Below are 22,636 nucleotides of genomic sequence, written 5' to 3'. Positions count from 1 at the left end.
GAAGAGATTTATGGGTAACGGTAAGAATCTTAAACTAAATATGAGCCTTCACAGGAAGCCATTGATGTTGTGTAAGTTAAGGGGTTCAAACCAAAAGGCACAGGAAAGAATACAGATTTCTGCATTCTGAATGGTTTGTAGAGGTTGTAGCTGATAAAAAGGAAGACCTATGAAAATACTGTTAGAATAATCCACTTTGGACCATCAGTAAAGCATACAGTGCAACTTTTTGAGAATTGAAATCTAAGCTTGAGCGAAGATTTTGAATTGTGCAAGCATGAAAAAGACAAGAGTTTACTAATGTAGAGCTCCTGGTCCAAAGTAATTCCCAGATACCTCAAGTGAGAAATAATGGCAGCGAAATGAGTGAATTACATATATTCGGACCGAGGGAATGTGCCAGAAGATCGCTAGTGATCCTCTAGCTATAAATGACAATATTATTATTAAGACTTAGCCAAAAGGAAATAAATTGTCATTAAGACATTAACTATTTTTTCTGAGGCCTTCCAAGTACCGACAAATCCAAAATGTGGCCCTGCAAAGGGTTTGAGTTTGAGACCACTGGGTTACAGGTAACCAGCCAAGTGCAAACTCCACCCTGGAACGCTTCCAGAATAGCTGGGTTTGAGTTTGGCGCTAACTGGTTAATTTTCAGCTGAACTAACTGGTTAAGTGCCTATGAAAATTAGCAGTTGGTCTCTAAACAGGTGATTTAACTATGCAGGAGCCATTTCTGACTGGTTAAATTGCTTTTAATAATGACCCAGTTCTGAAGAATGAAAGAGAATCTACTCCATTTATTTTTGAAGCTAAAAATGCTCTTTATTTACATAGAAAGAACTTGCAAACAGTGGTTTCACTTATATTATAGGTTTAGGAACATGCTCAAGAAGGGTGAGAAGCAGTTTTTTGTGTGTTTAGTGCCTTTGGTGTTTTCATTTAGATATAAGGTCCCTTGAACTGCTTGAGCCACATGACTTAAAAAATATATACGTAGTCTGTCTTGCAACGTGATGTTTCGCATTTCTCGTGAGTTTTAGATTTTCAGGTCATCTGTTTGTTTCTTTCTTAGGTGAAAGACCTTTCTATTGTCCCAGCAATGGCTGTGAGAAGACCTTCAGTACTCAGTACAGTCTCAAGAGTCACATGAAGGGCCATGACAAAGGACATTCCTACTACATGATGCCTTCTAACACAGTGTGTGAGGTCAGCAGACCGACGCCATCTTTCCGCTATTGTTTTCACACTTCAGGGGATCATGTGCTTCCCAGCTGATGTTTCCTTTCCTTCAGGCTGCGCTTTCTGGGCTCTTGTTTAAGGACGGTTTTGTACAGGGCACATAGAAACTCAGAAGGGAGCTTGATTATAATATGTAGTGAGGTCTGGTCACTTCTCTTACCAGAAATTTTGTAATTAAAGTGTAATAAAGTACATCAGGTTGAATGTATGGGCTGTCATTTTAAGAGCCTGTACTTGTTTAATGATGATGTGAAGCCCTTGTGGATGGGTGGGAATGGTTATAGAATGCAGTTTTTATAGTCTTTAAATGTCAATTAGTTTTCAAAAGATGCCTTTACTATTGTTCACTTTGAGGTAAAACTAGTTCAATATCACTGTTTTGTTAAGAGTTGTAGGCAGCATTTTGAAGGTATTACATTTGTTTTGCTTTCTTTCTCCACAGGATACAAATAATTTTCTTTGCCTGAGCGATTTAAGTTTGCTGTCCACAGATTCTGACTTACGAGAGAATCCCAATGCGGTAACTAGATGTTTACTTGTTCTGAGGTTCTGGAATTAGAAAATCTTTGTGTGATTTATCATCACGTGAAATTTCCCATTAAATACCATGCCTCTTTCTTCATGAGCAGACACTAAGGGCTGATTCTGTAAACAGCACCTAGAAAAATGGCACTGACCGCATGTCCATCACGCTTAGGCGTCGTTTAAAGAATCACAGCTAGCGGTGCCTATGTAAAAATTTAAGTGTTGAAAGTGTAGACCAGGTTTTTAAAGGCCTACATTTCAGGTGCCTTAAAATTTTGGAAAATTGCACCTAGCAACACCTAAGTTGTGCTTTGCCCATTGAAACACCCGCTTGCATGTTAGGTGCTGCTAAGCACCATGTGATAGGTGCCTATCACCCAATAAAATATTTTTTTTTCCAATTATTGAGGCCATTAAGGGTATTTTCCTAATTAAGATAGGCACCGTTTATAGAATCATCCCTTAAGAGGGTAGAATTACAACAAATTTGAAGCTTGTGAATGAGAGTAAATAGTGTGTGGCGCAGTGGTTGGATCTACAGCCTCAGCACCCTGGGGTTGTGGGTTCAAACCCCGCGCTGCTCCTTGTGACCCTGGGCAAGTCACTCAGTCCTCCATAGCCCCAGGTACGTTAGATAGATTGTAAGCCCACCGGGACAGATAGGGAAAATGCTTGAGTACCTGATTGTAAAAACCGCTTAGATAACCTTGATAGGCGGTATATAAAATATCCTAATAAACTTGTGTAAAAAAAACTTGTGTACACTTCCCCCTCCATATTCGTGAATTCCGTATCTATGGATTTGCTTATTTGCGGTTTTAAACCTAAAAATACTTTTTTCTTTTTTTGGACTATTTTAAGTCCTGAAAGCCCCCCCTCCCCTTAAGGCTTACCTGGTGGTCTAGCGGGTTTACAGGGCAGAAGCGATCTTCCCACGCTCCTGCCTCGTGCAGATCGCTCACAGGAAATGGCTTGAGAGACTACAGAAGCTCAAGGCAGCCATTTTCTGTGAGCGATCTGCACGAGGCAGGAGCGTGGGAAGATCGCTCCTGCCTGAAAACCTGCTAGACCACCAGGTAAGGCTTAAGTGTGTGTGTGTTGGGGGGGCTTTCAGGACTTAAAATAGCTGGGGGAAGCGGGAGTTAGGGGCAGAACCGGCCCAAATATAATTCATGGTTTTTTAATATTTACGGCCCAGCTCTGCCCCTAACCCGCGTGAATACAGAGGGGGAAGTGTATCTTTTAAAACATTTGTATTTAGTACATTCAATTTGGTTATCTTTAAGAAAAAGTCTCTCTAAAAGGGAATTACCGTATTTGCCGGCGTATAGGACGACTGGGCGTATAAGACGACCCCCCAACTTTTAGTTAAAAAATAGAGTTTTGTGTTATACTCGCCGTATAAGACGACCCCTTCTTCCGCACACCTTCTCTACCGCCCCGGGTGCAGCACAGCCGGCCAGGTTCCCTTACTTTTGTGGCACTTCCCCGACCAACCGACAACAGCCCCGGTCCGACAAACCTCCCTGCCCTTAACCGCGAATCTAAATTACCTTCTTACAGCTGCTGTAAGAAGGTAATTTAGATTCGCGGCTACAGGGCAGGGAGGATTGTCGGACCGGGGCTGTTGTCGGTTGGTCGGGGAAGTGCCACAAAAGTAAGGGAACCTGGCCGGCTGTGCTGCAACCGGGGCGGGGCGGCCGCCCCTCTCTCTTGGTACCGCAAGGCTACTCTTCTTCTCCCTACCTTCTCTGCTTGCAGCACAGAGCCGAACGGAAGTCTTCCCGACGTCAGCGCTGACGTCGGAGGGAGGGAGGGCTTTGTTTAAGCTTTGTTTAAGCCCTCCCTCCCCTCCGACGTCAGCGCTGACGTCGGGAAGACTTCCGTTCGGCTCTGTGCTGCAAGCAGAGAAGGTAGGGAGAAGAAGAGCCGCGCGACTGAGTACATCCAGCCCCGCAAGTAAGGGCATGTAAAACTGTACCCGGCGTATAAGACGACCCCCGACTTTGGGGAGGATTTTAAGGTACTGAAAAGTCGTCTTATACGCCGGCAAATACGGTACTTTCAACTTATGTTTGACTCAGAAAGATTTAACTGCCACTCTTAAGGAGTTCTTTGGCTTTAACTATCAATGTGTTTGTACTCTTCATAGACAAAGAACTACCTTTTAACTGACTACAGGATAATAAACCACCTGACACCACTAGGATTATTGGAGTCCAAGAAAGAATATCCTTTAGGACGTTCTGTAAGGGACAGATTTTTAAATTTTTCAGACCAAACATATTTTCAAAGGGAGACTCCCTGTGACATATCCCATTCAAGTCCAGGGCCTGCAGTGCCTCACAGGTCTCTTCAGATCTCCAGGAAAATGAGTGCCTCTGGGTTGTAGCTCACATACTACTTTTTAAAATATTGGTTCACTACCGCCAAAGCCTTTTTGCTAGAACTCTTCTTAATACACTAAAAACCTATTACCTCTTAAGAAACGGGTTCTTTTGTTAAATAAAATACAAATCTAGCTTTTGAGCCCAGCATTGTAAATTGTTGGTCTTGTCTCGTTTCATGTTGCTCCGTTAGTGTTCGTGCTAAAGAGAGATACAAATTTAATACGTGTTCATATTTGTTTTATTTTCAGACTCATGGGCAAGATCTTAGCACAATTTCTCCCGTCAGCCTCTTTGATTCCATGTTTCAGAGCCCAGATAATAGTGCAAATCTAGAAGATTCTGTGCAGACAGGTAACGTATGCCATATGTCCTGAAGCGAGTGTGGGCTGCAGGGATAAGAGTCTAGGGTGCAAGCTCACATATTATTGAGCGATGATTCTTGGCTTCAGATGCTCTTCCAGCTGTGGACCAATGGCCTGTTTTACTAAGCTGCGCGGCAACAGCCCCAAAGCCCTTTAAATCTCTATGGGCTTCAGGGCCGTTACCGCACAACTTTGTAAAACAGGCCCCAAGTCTGAAAAATGTAAATTTAAAAATTAACTTTAGTATCTAAAGCACTTAAAACCATTACTAGAGAAACTTATGATGCATGTGCTAAGACTATTCAGCAGCAAATTCCATCTGCCATAAACTTACGTTTTAGCTTTTAAGAGGCTTTCTTGTAAAAATTCAGATGTAATTGAAGAAAACCCTTGTTTATTCATTGACAATACACTTAACAGCACTAAGTATCTAATATAAAAAAACGCTAAGGGTGCATGCGCACTCTACCACCATGTTGCCTGATCTATAGTTCCGTGGTCAGCAGAGTGCGCATGCGCGCATACAAGGGTCCCTCACTCCGTCTAACATAGCGGTCTCGACAGCGACTCCCCCTTCCCGTCCTCACTTCGTCAGACTGGCCGGCAGCGCTGGACTCCCTGCTCTCCACCTCTCAAGCTGTGGTGTTGGCTCCTCTCACGAGCCTGCACCAGCATTGGAGAAGGCTTCCGACGCTGACGGGGATTGTGAGAGGAGCTGCCGCCGGCACTTTTAAACTTAAAAAAAAACCTTCGGCCGCAGCAGGCCAGCTCGCGGGAAGGGAAGAGGGGCCGAAAAACAACAGGAATGCAGGCTACACCGTGGGAAGGGAAGGGGGAGGGGCCGAACGAAGCAGGCCAAATCATTAAGAGAAGGGAGGGGCCGAATGGAGCAGGACAGCTCGCGGTAAGAGAAGGAAATGGGGGTGGAGGAAAATGCTGCTGCTACTACTTCACAGGGATCTGGAGGGGAAGGGAAATACCGCTGCTGCTTCTGCAAAGGAAAGTTGGGGGGGAAGGAGGGAAATGCTGTTGCTGCTGCACATCGAAATGGGGTGAACATGCTGCTGCACAGGGAAAAGGAGGAAAATAATGACAGACAGACAGCGGGAGGGAGGGAGATAGAAAGAAAGGAAGAAAGACACAGGGGCAGGGAGAGGGACAGAAAGACAGAGAAAGATGGCCAGGGAGAGAGAGAGACACAGTGGTAGGGAGAGAGACAGAAAGACAAACGGACATATTCTAGCACCCGTTAATGTAACGGGCTTAATGACTAGAAAGAGACAGAAAGAAATACAGACAGACAAAGGAGGCCAGGGAGAGAGACAGACAGGGGACCAGAGAGACAGACATAAAGAAAGAAAGACAGGCAGACAAAGGATGCCAGGGAGAGAGAGAGAAAAATAGCAGGAGGGAGAGAGACAGAAAGAAAGGAAGAAAGAGACAGGAGCAGGGAGAGAGACATAAATAAACAAAGACAGACAGGCAGGCATATATTCTAGCACCCGTTAATGTAATGGGCTTAAACACTAGTATGAATATATTCAAATAGTTGAAACCTTAATCTGTGTTTCATCTTTTTGTTTTCAGCTGCTTTGACTGAAAGTTTTAGTAATCCTGCCCAGTCTGACCCCACTCCTGACCCTTCTGTCGGGGACACAAACTTTATGTCCATCCCGCTGGTGATTCAGTCTGTGATCTTGGAGCCTTCTCAGCAAACCCTTCAAGCCTCTACCCCCACTGTTACTCCAGCACCCAATTCCATTGGCAGGAATTCCCAACAGGCCCCGTTTGGAGATCCTGCAGCCATTTTACAGACTTCGGATGTGCCTGTCCCTCAGAGCACGCACTTCACAGCCAATCACAATGAATTTCTTCAGCAAACCCGGACACCGCAGCCTGTCGTACAGGGACTTTCAATGGTTGCTGGAGCTCCTCTTCCCACAGCAGCTGGTACAAGTGAGCCATTGCCAGCCCTGGTCCATACGGTGCCTCTAGGTTCAAACTCTGTCTTGACGAGCAGCCCCACTATAGCAGTCACCCCATCTCCAAGTGCTGCTATTCTGCAGTCCAGCATTGTGATGGATGAGCAGAACCTGCAGTGGATATTGAGGGGTGCCACGGGCGCCTCTCAGAATTCAGAACAGATGGTGAGTACAATATGTTTGTGATCGCAATAGAGGTAATAGATGTGATGGTAGCTTTCTGAATGAGACATGGCGCTTGCCTTGGCTGATTTGCTTTTTCAGGAAATTAAAGTTTACATTTGACCTTTCTATATCCCCTCCTAACTCCCTTTTTAGAGCAGTCATCGCAGTAACAGTCCTTAGTTGAGAGCCATACATCAGGGCTCTTTCCAGAACCTAAACAGAATCACAGATGTGTCGCTGTTGTGTAGTGATTGAGGGTCTCCTCACTGCGATCATTGCCTGTAGGATACCTCTAAGGTCTGCCCCAGGTGCTTTTGGGGAATGAAAGATCTTAGCTGGGAAATGAAGGAGCTAATTTAGAGAATGGCACGGGAGTCAAACTTTTCCCCGTCCCCGCAGGAACTCATTTTATCCCAGGACAAGCAGGCAGCATATTCTTAACGCATGGGTGACGTCACCGACGGAGCCCCGGTACGGACACTTTTAACTAGAAAGTTCTAGTTGGCCGCACCGCGCATTAGTGAGTGCCTTCCCGCCCGACGGAGGAGTGCATGGTCCCCAGTTTCTTCGTTTCCGCGGAGCGAAGAAGACACGTGTTTTCAACGGCGTTGAAAAACTAGTTCTGCCTTCCCGCTCGCGTATTTTTTCGTTTTTCTTCTATTTTTTCCTTTCGGATCCCTTTATTTTTACTTTCCAAAAAAAAAAAAAAAACTCGTTGAGTTTTCTTTCTTTTTTCAGGCCGGCCCCGGCGGGGCCTGATGCCACCATACAGGCCTCCGGTTTCGATTTTGCGGAGGCCGTGTTTCCCTTCATGCCCCCTCAACCGGGCTTTAAGAAGTGCCAGCGGTGTGCACGCCCGATCTCTCTCACCGACCCGCACAATTGGTGCCTGCAGTGCTTGGGTCCGGAGCATCGGGCTGACACCTGCTCCCGCTGTGCTACTCTTAAAAAGCGCACATTGAAAAATAGACAGATCCAGCAAAATATTCTTTTCGGCACCGGATCTGCCATGGAACCTGCCGCAACATCGACGGCACCTCAAAAGTCGGCACCGACTACTTGGACGCCACCGGATCCTTCTTCGGGGTCGCTGGCCCCAGGTAAGCCGGCTAAGAAGCCTTCCACTTCCCTTGAGCGCCCTCCTGCCACGGTTGCGACGCCGGTCCTCCCGACACCGCAAATGCTCCGCTTCGATATCGGTGAGTGCCTCGTCATCGGCCTCCTCATCGCCGGAGCGTAGAACGGCACCTATGGTACCGAAAAAGAAAAAAGCGGTACCGGTGCCTCCCCTGGACGACCGCATCGCGGTCATACTCCAAGCCCAATTACAGGAGCAGCTACAGCAGCAACTCTAACAACTGTTGCCAGCGATGCTGGCCCCCACACCTTCCGGTACAGGACCGGTCCGAGCCTCGCACGATCCCATCGGTGTCGACCCCCTCGGTACCGCTTAACACTTCCATGCCGGTGCTCTCGGCTGAACCACATCGTTCCCAACCTACGGTGCAGGCCCGCTCTGATACCGACCCTTCCCGGTACCAGGAATGGCACCGGTCTTCCTCTCCCGGTACCGCCTCGGTACGCTCCGGCAAGTCTCTCTCCAAGACCCGCCATGCCGAGCCCTCCACACCGATGTCCCGCCGTGCGCACCCCGACATCAGGGACCCGGACTTATGGGAGGAATCCCCGCACGGTACCGAGGAAGATGCTTCGTCGATGGACGAGGAACCCTCGGTGGCTGATACCGTTTCAAAACCTGAACAGTCCTCTTTCACCAAATTCCTCAGGGAGATGTCCACGGCTCTTTCCATTCCCTTAGAGTCTGACTCTAAAAAGTCCCAGGCCTTTCTCGATGCCCTAGACTTTGAGCAACCTCCCAAGGAATTTCTTAAGTTACCCGTCCACGACATCCTGCAGGAAACTTTTTATAAAAACTGGGAGAACCCCCTCACTGTCCCCGGGGCCCCTCGCAAACTGGATAGCTTGTACCGGGTCATTCCGATCCCAGGGTTTGACAAGCCTCAATTGCCCCATGAATCACTCCTGGTGGAGTCCACCTTAAAGAAAACTCAGGGCTCCAGTGTCTATGCCTCCACCCCTCCTGGCAGAGAGGAAAAAACTATGGATAAGTTTGGCAAGCGCCTTTTCCAGAATGCAATGCTGGCCAACAGGGCAAATAATTACACCTTTCACTTCTCCTTCTACATGAAGCATCAACTCTCCTCCTTACAAAAATACATTCCTGAACGTAAGGTCTCCCTCTTCCAACAGCAAATTTCCAGCCTGCTCCAACTCCGGAAATTCATGGTCCGCTCCATTTATGACTCATTTGAGCTGACCTCTCGAGCATCTGCCATGGCTGTTGCCATGCGGCGTCTGGCCTGGCTGAGAGTTTCTGACCTCGACATTAACCACCAAGACCGCCTGGCTAACGCACCTTGTCTTGGTGACGAACTCTTCGGGGAGTCCCTGGACTCAACAACCCAGAAACTCTCAGCACGCGAGACCAGGTGAGATACTCTGGTGAAACCTAAAAGAAGACTCCGCCTGCTTGCCCCTACAGACAGCAGTCCTCCTACCAGCGCAGGTTCTTGGCCAGACCTCTCAACCCGCCTCAACAGCAGCCTCGCCGTCCTCGTCACCAGCATCAAACTCAGGCTCGTTCCCAGTCTCATCAACCGGCCAAGTCTCTCCCTCCGTCAAAACCATCTCAACCCTTTTGACTCTTTTCTCCAGGGCATAGCCAGTCTCCCACCATCATTGCCTCTTCCTCAGCCTATCGGAGGACGCCTCCAGCTCTTCCTCAGCCGTTGGGAGGTCATCACATCAGACCAGTGGGTTCTAAACATCATTCGCCACGGCTACTCTCTCAACTTCCAGACTCTTCCACCAGACAATCCTCCCATAGAGTCTGCTTCCCACTCTTCCCAATCCCCCCTCCTCCTGAGGGAGGTCCACTCCCTCCTTCTTCTCAATGCCATCGAAGAGGTACCCTCAGACCAAAGGGGTCAGGGATTCTACTCCCGCTACTTCCTGGTTCCCAAGAAAACAGGAGACCTCCGTCCCATCCTCGATCTCCGGGACCTCAACAAGTGTCTGGTCAAGGAAAAGTTCAGAATGCTCTCCCTTGCCACGCTTTACCCTCTTCTCTCTCAACACGACTGGCTATGTTCCCTAGACCTCAAAGAGGCATATACTCGCATTCCAATCCATCTGGCTTCACGTCGCTACCTCCGAGTTCAGATACAGCACCGCCACTATCAGTACAAAGTGCTACCCTTTGGCCTCGCATCATCGCCCAGGGTGTTCACCAAGTGCCTTATTGTGGTGGCGGCCTTTCTCAGGTCTCACAACCTCCAGGTGTTCCCCTACTTGGACGATTGGTTGGTGAAAGCACCTACGTCTCCACTTGTGCTACAAGCCACTCAGCAAACCATCTCCTTCCTCCATCTCCTGGGGTTTGAGATCAACTACCCCAAGTCGCATCTACTTCCCACACAGCGACTTCAGTTCATTGGAGCCGTTCTCGACACCACTCTGATGAGGGCGTTTCTCCCCTCCGACCGCCAACGGTCCCTGCTCCACCTCTGCCGTCAGGTGCTCCTTCATCACTCCATTCCAGCTCGGCAGATGATGGTCCTCCTGGGCCACATGGCCTCGACGGTCCATGTGCTTCCTCTGGCGCGACTCCACCTCAGGACACCTCAGTGGACTCTAGCCAACCAGAAGCTTACAACACAAGTATATACAGTCGACTCCGCTTAAGTGCAAGCCCTTTGGACCGGTTTGCCACGTGCGCTTAATCGGAGTACCACGGATCCTCTTTCTCATCCCATCTCTGTGACATCGTCTCTTCAGCAATCTCTTCAATGGTGGTTGAACTCCTCCACTCTTTCCAGGGGTCTACTCTTTCATCTACCCCCTCACTCCATGATCATAACCACAGATGCCTCCCCCTATGCATGGGGAGCTCACCTGGGAGATCTTCGCACCCAGGGACTCTGGACCCATCAGGAGCGTCAACATCACATCAATTTCCTGGAACTCAGGGCCATGTTCTATGCTCTCAAGGCCTTCCAGCACCTTCTCTACCCTCAGATTCTGCTCCTGTGCACAGACAACCAAGTCGCCATGTACTACATAAACAAGCAAGGCGGCACGGGATCTCCCCATCTCTGTCAGGAGGCCATCCGCATCTGGACCTGGGCCACAGCCCGCAGTCTCTTCCTCAAGGCTGTCTATATCCAGGGCGAACAGAACTCCCTGGCCGACAATCTCAGCCGCATCCTTCAACCTCACGAGTGGACTCTGGATCCTCCCACACTCCGCTCCATCTTCGCTCGGTGGGGCACTCCTCAGGTGGACCTCTTTGCAGCTCCTCACAACCATCAGCTGCCCCATTTCTGTTTCAGACTGTTCTCTCCTCATCGTCTGGCCCCGGATGCATTCCTGCTCAACTGGACGGGTCGGTTCCTCTATGCCTTTCCTCCGCTGCCTCTGATGTTGCGGATGTTATTCAAACTCCGCAGGGACAGAGCCACCATGATTCTCATCGCCCCTCGGTGGCCTCGCCAACACTGGTTCTCCCTCCTGCTCCAGCTCAGCTCCAGGGAGCCCATTCCTCTTCCTGTGTTTCCTACTCTACTTACACAGCAGCATCAGTCTCTACTGCATCCCAATCTATCCTCGCTCCACCTGACAGCTTGGTTTCTCTCGGGCTGACCTCTCCAGACAATTTGTCTCAGCCTGTCCGTCGTATTTTGGATGCCTTCAGAAAACCGGCCACCCTCCAATGTTACCATCAGAAGTGGACCCGGTTCTCCTCTTGGTGTCTACTACATCACCACGATCCCACATCATTGGCGGTGGAAACTGTACTAGACTATTTGCTCTCTCTGTCCGACGCTGGCCTCAAGTCTACCTCAATCAGAGTCCACCTCAGTGCCATCACTGCGTTTCATGAGCCTATCCTCGGAAAACCTCTTACGGCTCATCCCCTGGTCTCCCGGTTCATGAGGGGCCTCGTCAACGTCAAACCACCTCTGAAGTCTCCTCCAGTCGTCTGGGACCTGAATGTGGTTTTATCCGCCCTCATGAAACCTCCTTTTGAGCCTCTTGCCACAAATTCGCTCAAATTTCTTACGTGGAAGGTGCTTTTCCTCATTGCCATCACCTCTGCCAGGAGGGTTAGTGAACTGCATGCACTGGTTGCCGACCCACCTTTCACTGTTTTTCACCATGACAAGGTGGTTCTGCGTACCCATCCTAAATTTCTTCCCAAGGTGGTCTCGGACTTCCACCTCAACCAGTCCATTGTATTGCCTGTCTTTTTCCCTAAGCCCCATTCTCATCCTGGGGAACAGGCGTTGCACACGCTGGACTGTAAGCGTGCCCTTGCTTACTACCTTGACAGTACCAGGGCTCACCGCTCGTCCCCTCAGCTCTTTCTGTCCTTCTACCCTAACCGTCCAGGTCGTCCTGTCTCTAAATGGACGCTTTCCAACTGGCTTGCTGCCTGCATTGCGTTCTGTTATGCTCGAGCCGGTCTCTCACTGGAAGGTGTTGTCACGGCCCACAGGGTCAGAGCTATGGCTGCTTCTGTGGCTTTCCTCCGTTCCACGCCCATCGAGGAAATCTGCAAAGCTGCCACTTGGTCCTCAGTTCACACGTTCACTACTCACTACTGTCTGGATACCTTCTCCAGACGGGATGGACACTTCGGCCACTGTGTTACATAATTTATTTTCCTAATGGCCAACCATCCCTCCTCCCTCTCTGTTAGCTTGGAGGTCACCCATGCGTTAAGAATATGCTGCCTGCTTGTCCTGGGATAAAGCACAGTTACTTACTGTAACAGGTGTTATCCAGGGACAGCAGGCAGATATTCTTACGTCCCACCCACCTCCCCGGGTTGGCTTTTTAGCTGGCTTATCTTAACTGGGGACCACGCACTCCTCCGTCGGGCGGGAAGGCACTCGCGCATGCGCGGTGCGGCCAACTAGAACTTTCTAGTTAAAAGTGTCCATACCGGGGCTCCGTCGGTGACGTCACCCATGCGTTAAGAATATCTGCCTGCTGTCCCTGGATAACACCTGTTACGGTAAGTAACTGTGCTTTCCCATCCCATCCCTGTGAGTTCTTTTCCTGTCCCTACCCCATTCCTGCATACTCTATCCTCATCTGCACAAGCCTCAAACACTTTAAAATCATAAGTAGCAACATTCTAGAGCTGAGATTGTGATGTCATAATGCCTCATTCCACCAATGCCTAAGCTCCGTTCTCATCTGCACAAGCCTCAAACACTTTAAAATCATAAGTAGCAACATTCTAGAGCTGAGATTGTGATGTCATCATGCCTCATTCCACCAATGCCTAAGCTCCGTTCTCATCTGCACAAGCCTCAAACACTTTAAAATCATAAGTAGCAACATTCTAGAGCTGAAATTGTGATGTCATCATGCCTCATTCCACCAATGCCTAAGCTCCGTGCTCATCTGCACAAGCCTCAAACGCTTTAAAATCATAAGTGTTTGAGGCTTGTGCAGTTAAGGAAGAGCTTACAGGAATGGGACAGGGACAGCGACAAAACTCACGGGGACGGGATGGGGAAATTGAGTTCCTGCAGGGACAGGGACAAATTTGTCCCCTTGTCATTGTTTAAGTTCCAACATGAAGATGTAACTTTAACAATGTTATTTTCTTAATGTCGGTTGCCTATAAGTCATTCATTCAGTGAATCATTTGGAGCATTTGCAGCATCCAGGAGAAGCTGTAATCAGCATAGCAGTTAGCAGGAAATAGTTGATGTATTAAGGTGTTGCATAGTGGTGTGGCTGGATTATTACGCAATTCAGGTTTTGGTGTGTGCGAGTAGCGGACAGTTGCCTCCTATTCAGGTTTCAGTCATTTTCTCATGGTAAGCAGGTGCAGTGAACCATTCAGCTTATTTCTATGGCTCGGTGCATAGCTGTCATTGGAGAACACCCAATACAGGGAAACAATTTGCTGTACTTAACAACAGCAAAGCATTTGACAAAGTTCCTACTAAGAAACTCCTGAAGGATAAGAGGCGATGTATTGTATTACAGGTAACTGATTTAAAGGTAGGAGGCAAAGAGCAGGAAATAAATTTGGAAACTAAACTAAACTAAACCTTGGGTTTATATACCGCACCATCTCCACGAATGCGGAGCTCGGCACGGTTTACAGGAAGAAAGATGAGAGAGGAACTACAGTGGAGCGATTAAAGAGTTAGGTGTAAAGGGGGAAGGTGAGAGGCCTAAGAGGGGGGAAGTGTTACAGTTTTGAGAATAGCCAGGTTTTTAGGTGTTTGCGGAAGAGTTGGAGGGAGCTTGAGGTTCGGAGAGGGGAGGTGAGGTTATTCCAGATCTCAGTGATTCTAAAGGGGAGGGATGACCCAAGTTTGCCTACATGGGAAATACCTTTTATGGAAGGGAAGGATAGTTTAAAAATTTGGGAGGATCTGGAGGAAGTAGGGGTTGGGGAGTTCCAGGATAGAAGGATAACATTTATTTTTTTTTAATTATTAATATTTACCAGAAGCTTACAACACAAGTATATACAGTCGACTCCGCTTAAGTGCAAGCCCTTCGGACCGGTTTGCCACGTGCGCTTAATCGGAGTACCATATGAAGAGAATCGAGCACTGTCATTTTTCTTGCGAGATCAGCAGCTCGGGGGCAGGATTCCATGCTTGCATCGATGACTGCCATCACATATCTTAGGACGAGTGTCCTGTAATGACTCTTGAAGTTTGTGATTATCCGGTTCATAGTCAGTTGCGTGGGAGACACCAACGCGCCAACAATCGAGCGCTGACAATTCGGCACAAGAAAGAAGCGCAGCGGTAAAACTTAGTTTTAAAGAGCTCTGAAACGGGGTGTGAGTGGGGAACCCCCCCCACTTTACTGTATAGTGCTGCAGTTGGGGGTTGGGGGGTTGGAACCCTCCATTATAGAGAGAATGGAACTTCTTTTTATTTTTTTCGGGAAAAGTTTCAAATTTTATTAAGATTTGTTATCTACGCAATATCATATTTCAATGCATATAACATTCTAAAAGGAGAGAACAAAACATTGAATACAAATTATATATGTTCTAATACATAACTGGTACAGAAGGCAAGGGGGATGAACTACAGTCTTTAGAGAAAGAAAAGAAACATTTAGGGAAGAACACATTTGGTGGGGACACATAAGAAAAAAAGAAAGGAAATTAAAAAAAGGGATAATTTTTGACCTACTCGTGGGATTGATTAAAGTCTAAAAAATTTAGTGATTAGTAAATTATGCTGTCTATGTTTCAAATGCGTCCTTATAAAGAAAACTTTTTAAGGAACGCTTGAATTTTTCTAAGGAAGGTTCATTTCGTTTTCTCTATAATGTGGGGGGTTGCACCCCCCACAGCCCCCCCAACGGCAGCACTTTTCCCGTGGCGTGCTTCTTTCTTGCGCCGAATTGTCGGTGCGCTGGTGTCTGGCGCGCGATTATCCCGTCATCGATTATTCCTTGGTTTTTGTTGCTTTCATAGTCAACAGGCAGGCACCTTGAAGCCAACAGCTTCGCTATGTTTGAAAGCGGTGTGTAGGTATCTTATCACTTTAATTGAGAAGGTCATACTGTAGTTAATCTGTGTGAGCAATTGCAGAAGGACCTGGAGTACACCAGTCTCCGGGGACAGACCCTTCCATTTTACGTACAAGAATGCTGTAATAACGCCTAAGCGGTGTCAGACATCAGCATGGTGGACACGTTCAGCCAAAGACAATGATTTCTGTCCACACGACGCCATAGTGCAGTTTCGAAAGTTCAAACACATGGCCGGGCCTAGACTGCTGTTCCGAAACACATTGGTCATCTGCATGATTGCTTTTAACTGGAGTGAACACTTCGTGAAAGAATAGAGGGTGGGACCTACGACATCAGTGCGCATAAGCGGATTGTGTGCTTATCAGAATTGTAAATATCTGGAGTTTACGTGCATTGACTTTAATGTAAAAAAAAAAAAAGGGACTATGGTGGTCGGGTTCGGATAACCGAAGCGTGAGCTTAACTGATGTGCACTTAGGTGGAGTCGACTATACTTGTTAAAGAAAACAAAAGCAAAAACTATATGAAAAAACATTGGCAGTAATACTCTAAAATCAGGGCTGTCCAACCTGCGGCCCGAGGGCCACATGTGGCCCCGTGAAGTATTTTGTGCGGCCCTGGTCAAGGGCAATGCACTGTTTCCTCTGCTGCCCCTGGGTGTTTACCATCTTGCCTCCATCTTGCCCCCGGGTGTTTACCATCTCCCTCCTCTGTCTTGCTGCAGCGTTTGTGTGGCCCCAGAAACATTTTTTTCGGCCAATGCGGCCCAGGGAAGCCAAAAGGTTGGACACCCCTGCCTTAAATTCTTCTCGGACCCCAGTATAAGGTGAGGGAGTAGTGTGTAAGATTAGATTTTCTCAGGGGAAATGAATGAAATCAAATAATACATGAATAATCCCATCTAAAATACAAAATAAACTTCAGTCTTCATCATTCATGGGTGAGATCTTCTTTAGGTCCAAAAAAAGACCTTGACTGTTCCGGTGCAAAGAGAACATATTTCACCCCTGCATATCTAACCAAACATTTGCCAAGGATAAGTTAATAAGTAAATTGTGGCTGAGGATTTACTCTGGCTTTTACAAAGCTGCAGTAAAATTTTCTACTACAGGCCAGCTAGGTAAATGCTCAGATGCTCATAGAATTCCTACACGCATCGGAACATTTACCTCACCGGCCCACAGGAGAAACCTCTATCACAGCTTTATAAAAAGAGCCCTTAGTCTCGTGCCTCGGTGCCAAGAAAGCTCTTCTCCGTTCCTGAATAATTTTTGTCAAATTGAAGTATACCTATGTCCTTTGATCATAGAATTGAGTTTTTGTAACTTCCTAAAGTATAATCTCAGGGCAGCGCTGATGTCCTCTTTGAATATAAAAGAGACCAATAAAGTATTCCTTTCACAATCATCAGAGATTGACAATTCCAGTATCGTCAATATATTCATTACTTTCATCTTTTCATCTTGATTTACAATACCTGGTATTCCCTTGTATATTTTTTAAAGAGAATTTGGAAACACTTATAACCCACCAGTATGGGGAATCCCTTGTTTCTGTGGTTCAAAATGCAGCATGTATTATCAGATGCAGTAATCAACCATAAAAAGAATTTTAAAAAACGGGGCCCCAAACTGGCTCACCCAAACTAGAGAATGACACGGGAACAAATTTGTACCCGTCCACAAGAGTTTAGTCACTATCCCTGTTCCTACCCCATTCCTGTAAGCTCAGCCTTAACCACACAAGCCTCAAACACTTTAAAATCATAAGTGTTTGAGGCTTGTGTGGTTAAGGCTGAACACTTATGATTTTAAAGTGTTTGAGGCTTGTGCAGATGAGGACGGAGCTTGCAGGACGGGACAGGAAAAGATCTTGCGGGGACGGGATAAGAAGATGAGTTCCCGTAGGGACGGGGAAAAATTTGTCCCCGTGTCGTTCTCTAACCCAGACCTAGAACATAATGGTGGAGCACCTTGATGGTCTGTATTTGGACCAGTGTTACCTGTTAAAAATCTGGAAAAAGGAGCAATGAGTGAGTTTCAGATGTCTGAAAATGTTTTTTCAAAGTAATGAAAAATTGAGTCCTTTGTGAAAAATTGCAGGAGGAGCTTGTGAAACTGGAAAACTCCCAGGCTTCATCTGACCCAGAAATGCTGATTCCCTGCCACCTACACAATAAAGTTCAAAAATCTAATCGTTATCCGTAGGGTTCTTAGTTCTAGTATATGAGAACTTCTTTTTAATATTCAGAATCCTTTGTTCCCAACTTGGAAATCTGCTCATAATCACCTTACCAACCACTGATTATTTAGAATGGGCTCTACATTAAGTTTTAGCCTCTTCCCTCTGGCGTGGCATTCCTTTTTAAGTACGTTGCGGATCCTCAATCGGTGGAGACAGAGAGAATGACACGGGGACAAATTTGTCCCCATCCCGTGGGATCTCTAAATCCCCGTCACATCCCTGCAAGCTCTACCTTAACTGCACAAGCCTCGGACACTTATGATTTTAAAGCGTTTGAGGCTTGTGCAGATATGAACGGAGCTTAGGTATTGGTGGATTGAGGCATTATGACATCACAATCTGAGCTCTAGAATGTTGCTACTTAGGATTTTAAAATGTTTGAGGCTTGTGCGGATGAGGACGGAGCTTAGGTATTGGTGGATTGAGGCATTATGACATCACAATCTGAGCTCTAGAATGTTGCTACTTAGGATTTTAAAATGTTTGAGGCTTGTGCGGATGAGGACGGAGCTTAGGTATTGGTGGATTGAGGCATTATGACATCACAATCTGAGCTCTAGAATGTTGCTACTTAGGATTTTAAAATGTTTGAGGCTTGTGCGGATGAGGACGGAGCTTAGGCATTGGTGGAATGAGGCATTATGACATCACAATCTGCGCTCTAGAATGTTGCTACTTAGGATTTTAAAGTGTTTGATGCTTGTGCAGATGAGGATGGAGCTTGCGGGAATGGGACAGGGACAGAGCTCGTGGGGACAGGGCTAGCGATCCTGCGTGGATGGTGAAAATTTGTCCCTGTGTCATTCTCTAGGTGAGGAAGACCCGTCTCTTCCTGTGTCCTATTCCTTTCACTTGGTTTTCTCTTTTGCTTACACTATTACCTAATTTGTTCTAAACTGCTCTAGTACCCCATGGAGATTAGAAACTAAACAATTGACATATTAAATTTCACATAAGTGTGGAACAGTGTCTGTAGGAAAATTCTTAGCTATAGGCATGAGTTGTTGAGCTCCATATTACAAGCTACCAGGCAGGAAAAGGATTTTGAACAGCTTGAAGCAGCAGTCAAAAGGACAACGAGATTAAGGATAAAACTGGGAATAATTCCATTTTTTCTTTTGCCTTTATGCACATGACATGGTCTTTACGTTGAGAATTAGTGTAGCAATGTTGATGTCCAGGTGAACTCATCAAAATTGGTTTTCTAGGTCCAGGCTCATTTCTGATTGAAGATTTGGTGTGTCCTGCTGTGACTCAATTTACAGACTACGCTCGTGTACACATCTTTTATTGCATTTTCATACCTGTGACTCACAGTAAGAACGGACCCTGGAAGAAGGTTGTTTTCACAACCAAAACACGGCCCATGTCGGGTCTATGCCACATTTGTATTATTGGACATTTTATTGTGTATACTTATGCACTATTTATGAATAGATTATATTACAAGATCATCAGTTCTATGGTTTTTTTGCCTCCTGCCTTGACTCAAGCAGAAGCTGATCAATGACTTACCCCTGTGTTGGTTTTTTTTTCATAGAAGCAAGCACCTAAAGTGGAGAAAGTATTTTTCACTACTACAGTACCGGTAGCTGGCAGTACTGGTATGTACTAACTTCAGTAAAATCAGTTTAACCGTGAAGAACTTGATTTATGTAGCCAAGTTTTAACTCTGTTAAATAATTTCCTAAGAAAGAGAACATGATGGCAGAAAGACCCTATGATCTATGTAGTTTATTCATCCACATATCCTCTTCAGGACTCTCTCTGCTGGTCTTGGGCTGCCTTGAATTCAGTTATTGTGTCTGTCTCATCGCATCCACTACCCTTTCCATAAATAAATATTGCACTGGATTCTCCTAAATCTATTCCCATCTTTTCTCGTTCTATGACCCCTCCTTCCAGAGCCTATGCATGATATTTTGGATATGTTGACATATTTATCACGCTTTTCCGACTTCAACTTTCCTCCATTACTGGGGTTCTCAACTCAGTCAGGTTTTCAGGATATCCATAAGGAATATGTATATGTTTATACATTCAGTATACATGCTCTGAGGGTTGAGCACTTCCTCTGGCAAGGTAGAGAGTTCCCCTATAACCTTCAATTCTTAGGTTAACATTCTCTGTTTCAAAGGGGCTCTGTACTTTTAATTTTAAGGGAGATGAATTTACTGCACTTGGTAAACCAGCTACAGTTGATACATTTGAATCTGTTTCCCCGTACTTTAATTACCAATTTCTTACTCTAGACCAGGGGTAGGCAATTGCGGTCCTCGAGAGCCGGAGCCAGGTCAGACTTTCAGGATATCCACAATAAATATACATGAGATAGATTTGCATCTCAAGGAGGCAGTGCATGCAAATCCATCTCATACATATTCATTGTGGAGATCCTGAAAACCTGACCTGGCTCCAGCTCTCGAGGACCGGAATTGCCTACCCCTGCTCTAGACCAGTCATTTCCCAAACCTGTACCAGGGGAGCTCCAGCCAGTCAGGTTTTCAGGGTATCTGTAATGAATATGCATGATATATCTGCAAATCAAGAAGGCAGTGTATGCAAATCAGTCTCTTCAATATTTATTGTGGACATCCTGAAAACTTGACTGGCTGGGACTCCCCTGTGACAGGTTTGGGTATCCTGTTCTAGACATTTTTATAAAGGGGCTGTCTATCCCATTGGACATCATTGTTGATTAGGCAACAGCTGAGGAAACAATCTCAGACCCCACCATGCCCCCCCTCCCCAAGCAAGCATTTAATTCAGTGATGGGCAACCACTGCCCTTTAGGGTCTTTCCACAATGAATATGCATGAGATTGATTTTTGCATGTACCTGCCTCCATTGTATGCACATAGATCTCATGCATATTCATTGTGGAAATCTTGAAAGCCCAACTGGACTCTATCCCTTGAGGACTGTGGTTGCCCACCCCTAATGTAATTAGGCAATGAAAGGAGAACCTACATGGAAGGTAGAACTTTTCTGCCGACTCCTCTCCTAATTCACCTACCAAGGACAATCATGACCCCCTAATTTAAGATAAACACAGAGAGCCTGGCGGCATAGCATTCTGTGAAACCTGTAGAGAGGGAGGATTGGCAGGCTCCCTTTTCGGTCTGTTTATTCTCCATTTGCAGAGGGTGTACGAGAGTTATAAGGGCGCCACCTCTTGAAGGTCTATCCTCAGTACTGCTTGTTGGATATTTAGGAGAGACAGTTAATGGCAACAGTCTGTCTTCCTCCCTGGTACCGAGTACTCTGACTGCAGTGGTGTGTCCAAAGTTACATCTTCTGCTCAGCAACAGTGTGGCTGGAACCACAACCAGCCCTGGTATACTTTTACTGTTCTAAATCTAACGGAATGAATTTTAATGTCCTTAGACTGATTATAAATTCCTGCTGCTCTGATATTTTCCTACATTTTCTTGTCTCTCCAGAGAACTCTGTCCAGCAGATTGGTCTCAGTCTTCCTGTGATTATTATCAAGCAAGAAGAGTCCTGCCAGTGTCAGTGCGCCTGCCGTGATTCTGTCAAAGACAAAGCTACATCCCGGAAGGATTGTTCCTCAGAAACAGCACCAACTGCCCCAAATCCTCCTGTGCAGCAGACTGTCTCGTTCCCTCCTCCCGAGGGCAGAAGTCGGACTGTAAACTCATCAGACTCGCAGAGTGATGCACTTGGCGTCATGGATGTCTCGGACTTCCTGCCTCTCCAAAGTCCCGAAACCCCCTCCACTCTAATGCCACTGGAAGCATTATTGCAGAGTGATGAGGACATTGATTTCTCCAAGTGAAGATTTCATCACTTTTCTTCTTAAGGATGAAGTTACCTACCTTTTGGAAAGGTTATTTTTTTTTTCTTTTTTTAAATAATTTAGTGTTTGCTTTCCTCGGAGAGCATTTTAGTTACAGCCCCACAGCGTCCTTTTCGGGTCTGTCTCTTAATGAGCTAAGTTATAAGAACTGTTTACTTTTGCTGCACTGTTTGTCACTTTTTCTTGTCGTATGTGAACATGGATATCGGAGTTACTTGTATTCATAAAGTATATTAAGAAACGAGGGAATATGGTTTCTCTGTCTTTGTAATTGCTTTCTTTTGTTTCACTTTGACATTGGTTGTGGATCTTTGTTTTAGCAACTCATAGGTACAGGAAGAACTGTTTGCACATGTATGGACTTAAATCAGGCATTCTGTACAAAAGCAATAGATCTTGGTATAAAAAAAATTGAATTTCCTCCTAAAGGTTGACTGAATTTTGATTTTGGATATGGCTTTGAAACAGGGTCTCAGTTTCCACTGAAAATGCCAGGTCATTTTCAGGTGAAACTGAAACTCTCTACCACCTACTGACACTCCTGCCCTCCCTTAACAAGCCCTGGTGATCTAGTGGCCTCTTGGGAGGGAAAAAAAGAACCCCACTGTTTTCTGCCTTTTATTGCTGCTGGGGCTTTTAATAGCAGCCTTATGAGACTGCCATGGGAGGACCCAGCAGCTGAATTGAAACTGGCACTGAGAAGCAACAGCCATTTCAATATGGCTGCTGGGATCTCTTGCAACAGTCTTGGCAACCATTTCAAATCACCAGTGGTAAGGAGCAGAGCACCGGGTGGGAGAGGGAAGGGGGGATTTGCTGCTTCTAAAGTGACCGCTAGACCATCAGGGATTGTTTTAAGGTGGGCCTTCTGATGTGGTCCCTTGCTAATTAATCTCCTTTGTCTTGCTCAAAAGAGGAATGATGCTCTTCAGACTAACTAAGTTTTCTGTTTATTACAAAGACTAACCCCTCCCACTTTTACAAAACTGTAGCGTGGTTTTTAGCACCAGCCATGGTGGTAACAGCTCCTACGCTCATAGAATTGCTATGAGTGTTGGAGCTGTTAACTGCCACAGCTGGCGCTAAAAACTGTACTCCATGTTTGTAAAAAAAGGGGTAAGTTTGGCACTGATAAATATTACTATATAGGCTAAAAGGTACTGGCTATACAGACATGACATAGGGTTTGGGGATGCAGAACCCAAGGTGCGAGGAGTTAGGAGTTGAAAGCACTCTTGGAAGAGGTGGGCTTTGAACCCTGCTAGAGACAGAGCCTGCCCTAAGGATTTGGTCAGC

At 46.3% G+C, this 22,636-nt stretch overlaps 1 protein-coding gene across 1 annotated transcript in view; it reads left to right on the top strand.

Annotated features, from left to right (window-relative positions):
• The window catches only part of MTF1 (metal regulatory transcription factor 1), a 53,388-nt gene extending 31,803 nt beyond the window's left edge, over positions 1-21,585 (top strand). The window contains exons 5-10 of the mRNA XM_033956510.1: positions 1,076-1,209; positions 1,685-1,762; positions 4,406-4,508; positions 6,107-6,666; positions 19,061-19,124; positions 20,964-21,585. Coding sequence (XP_033812401.1) covers positions 1,076-1,209; positions 1,685-1,762; positions 4,406-4,508; positions 6,107-6,666; positions 19,061-19,124; positions 20,964-21,319 — 1,295 coding nt within the window. The 3' untranslated portion in view covers positions 21,320-21,585. The remainder of the gene's footprint in view (positions 1-1,075; positions 1,210-1,684; positions 1,763-4,405; positions 4,509-6,106; positions 6,667-19,060; positions 19,125-20,963) is intronic.
• Positions 21,586-22,636: the final 1,051 nt, after the last annotated feature.

This window comes from Geotrypetes seraphini, chromosome 8 (assembly GCF_902459505.1).
Source record: "Geotrypetes seraphini chromosome 8, aGeoSer1.1, whole genome shotgun sequence".
NCBI classification, from domain to species: Eukaryota; Metazoa; Chordata; class Amphibia; order Gymnophiona; family Dermophiidae; genus Geotrypetes; species Geotrypetes seraphini.
Note: the sequence above shows the minus strand (reverse complement) of the source record. Positions and strands in the feature narration are given on the sequence as shown.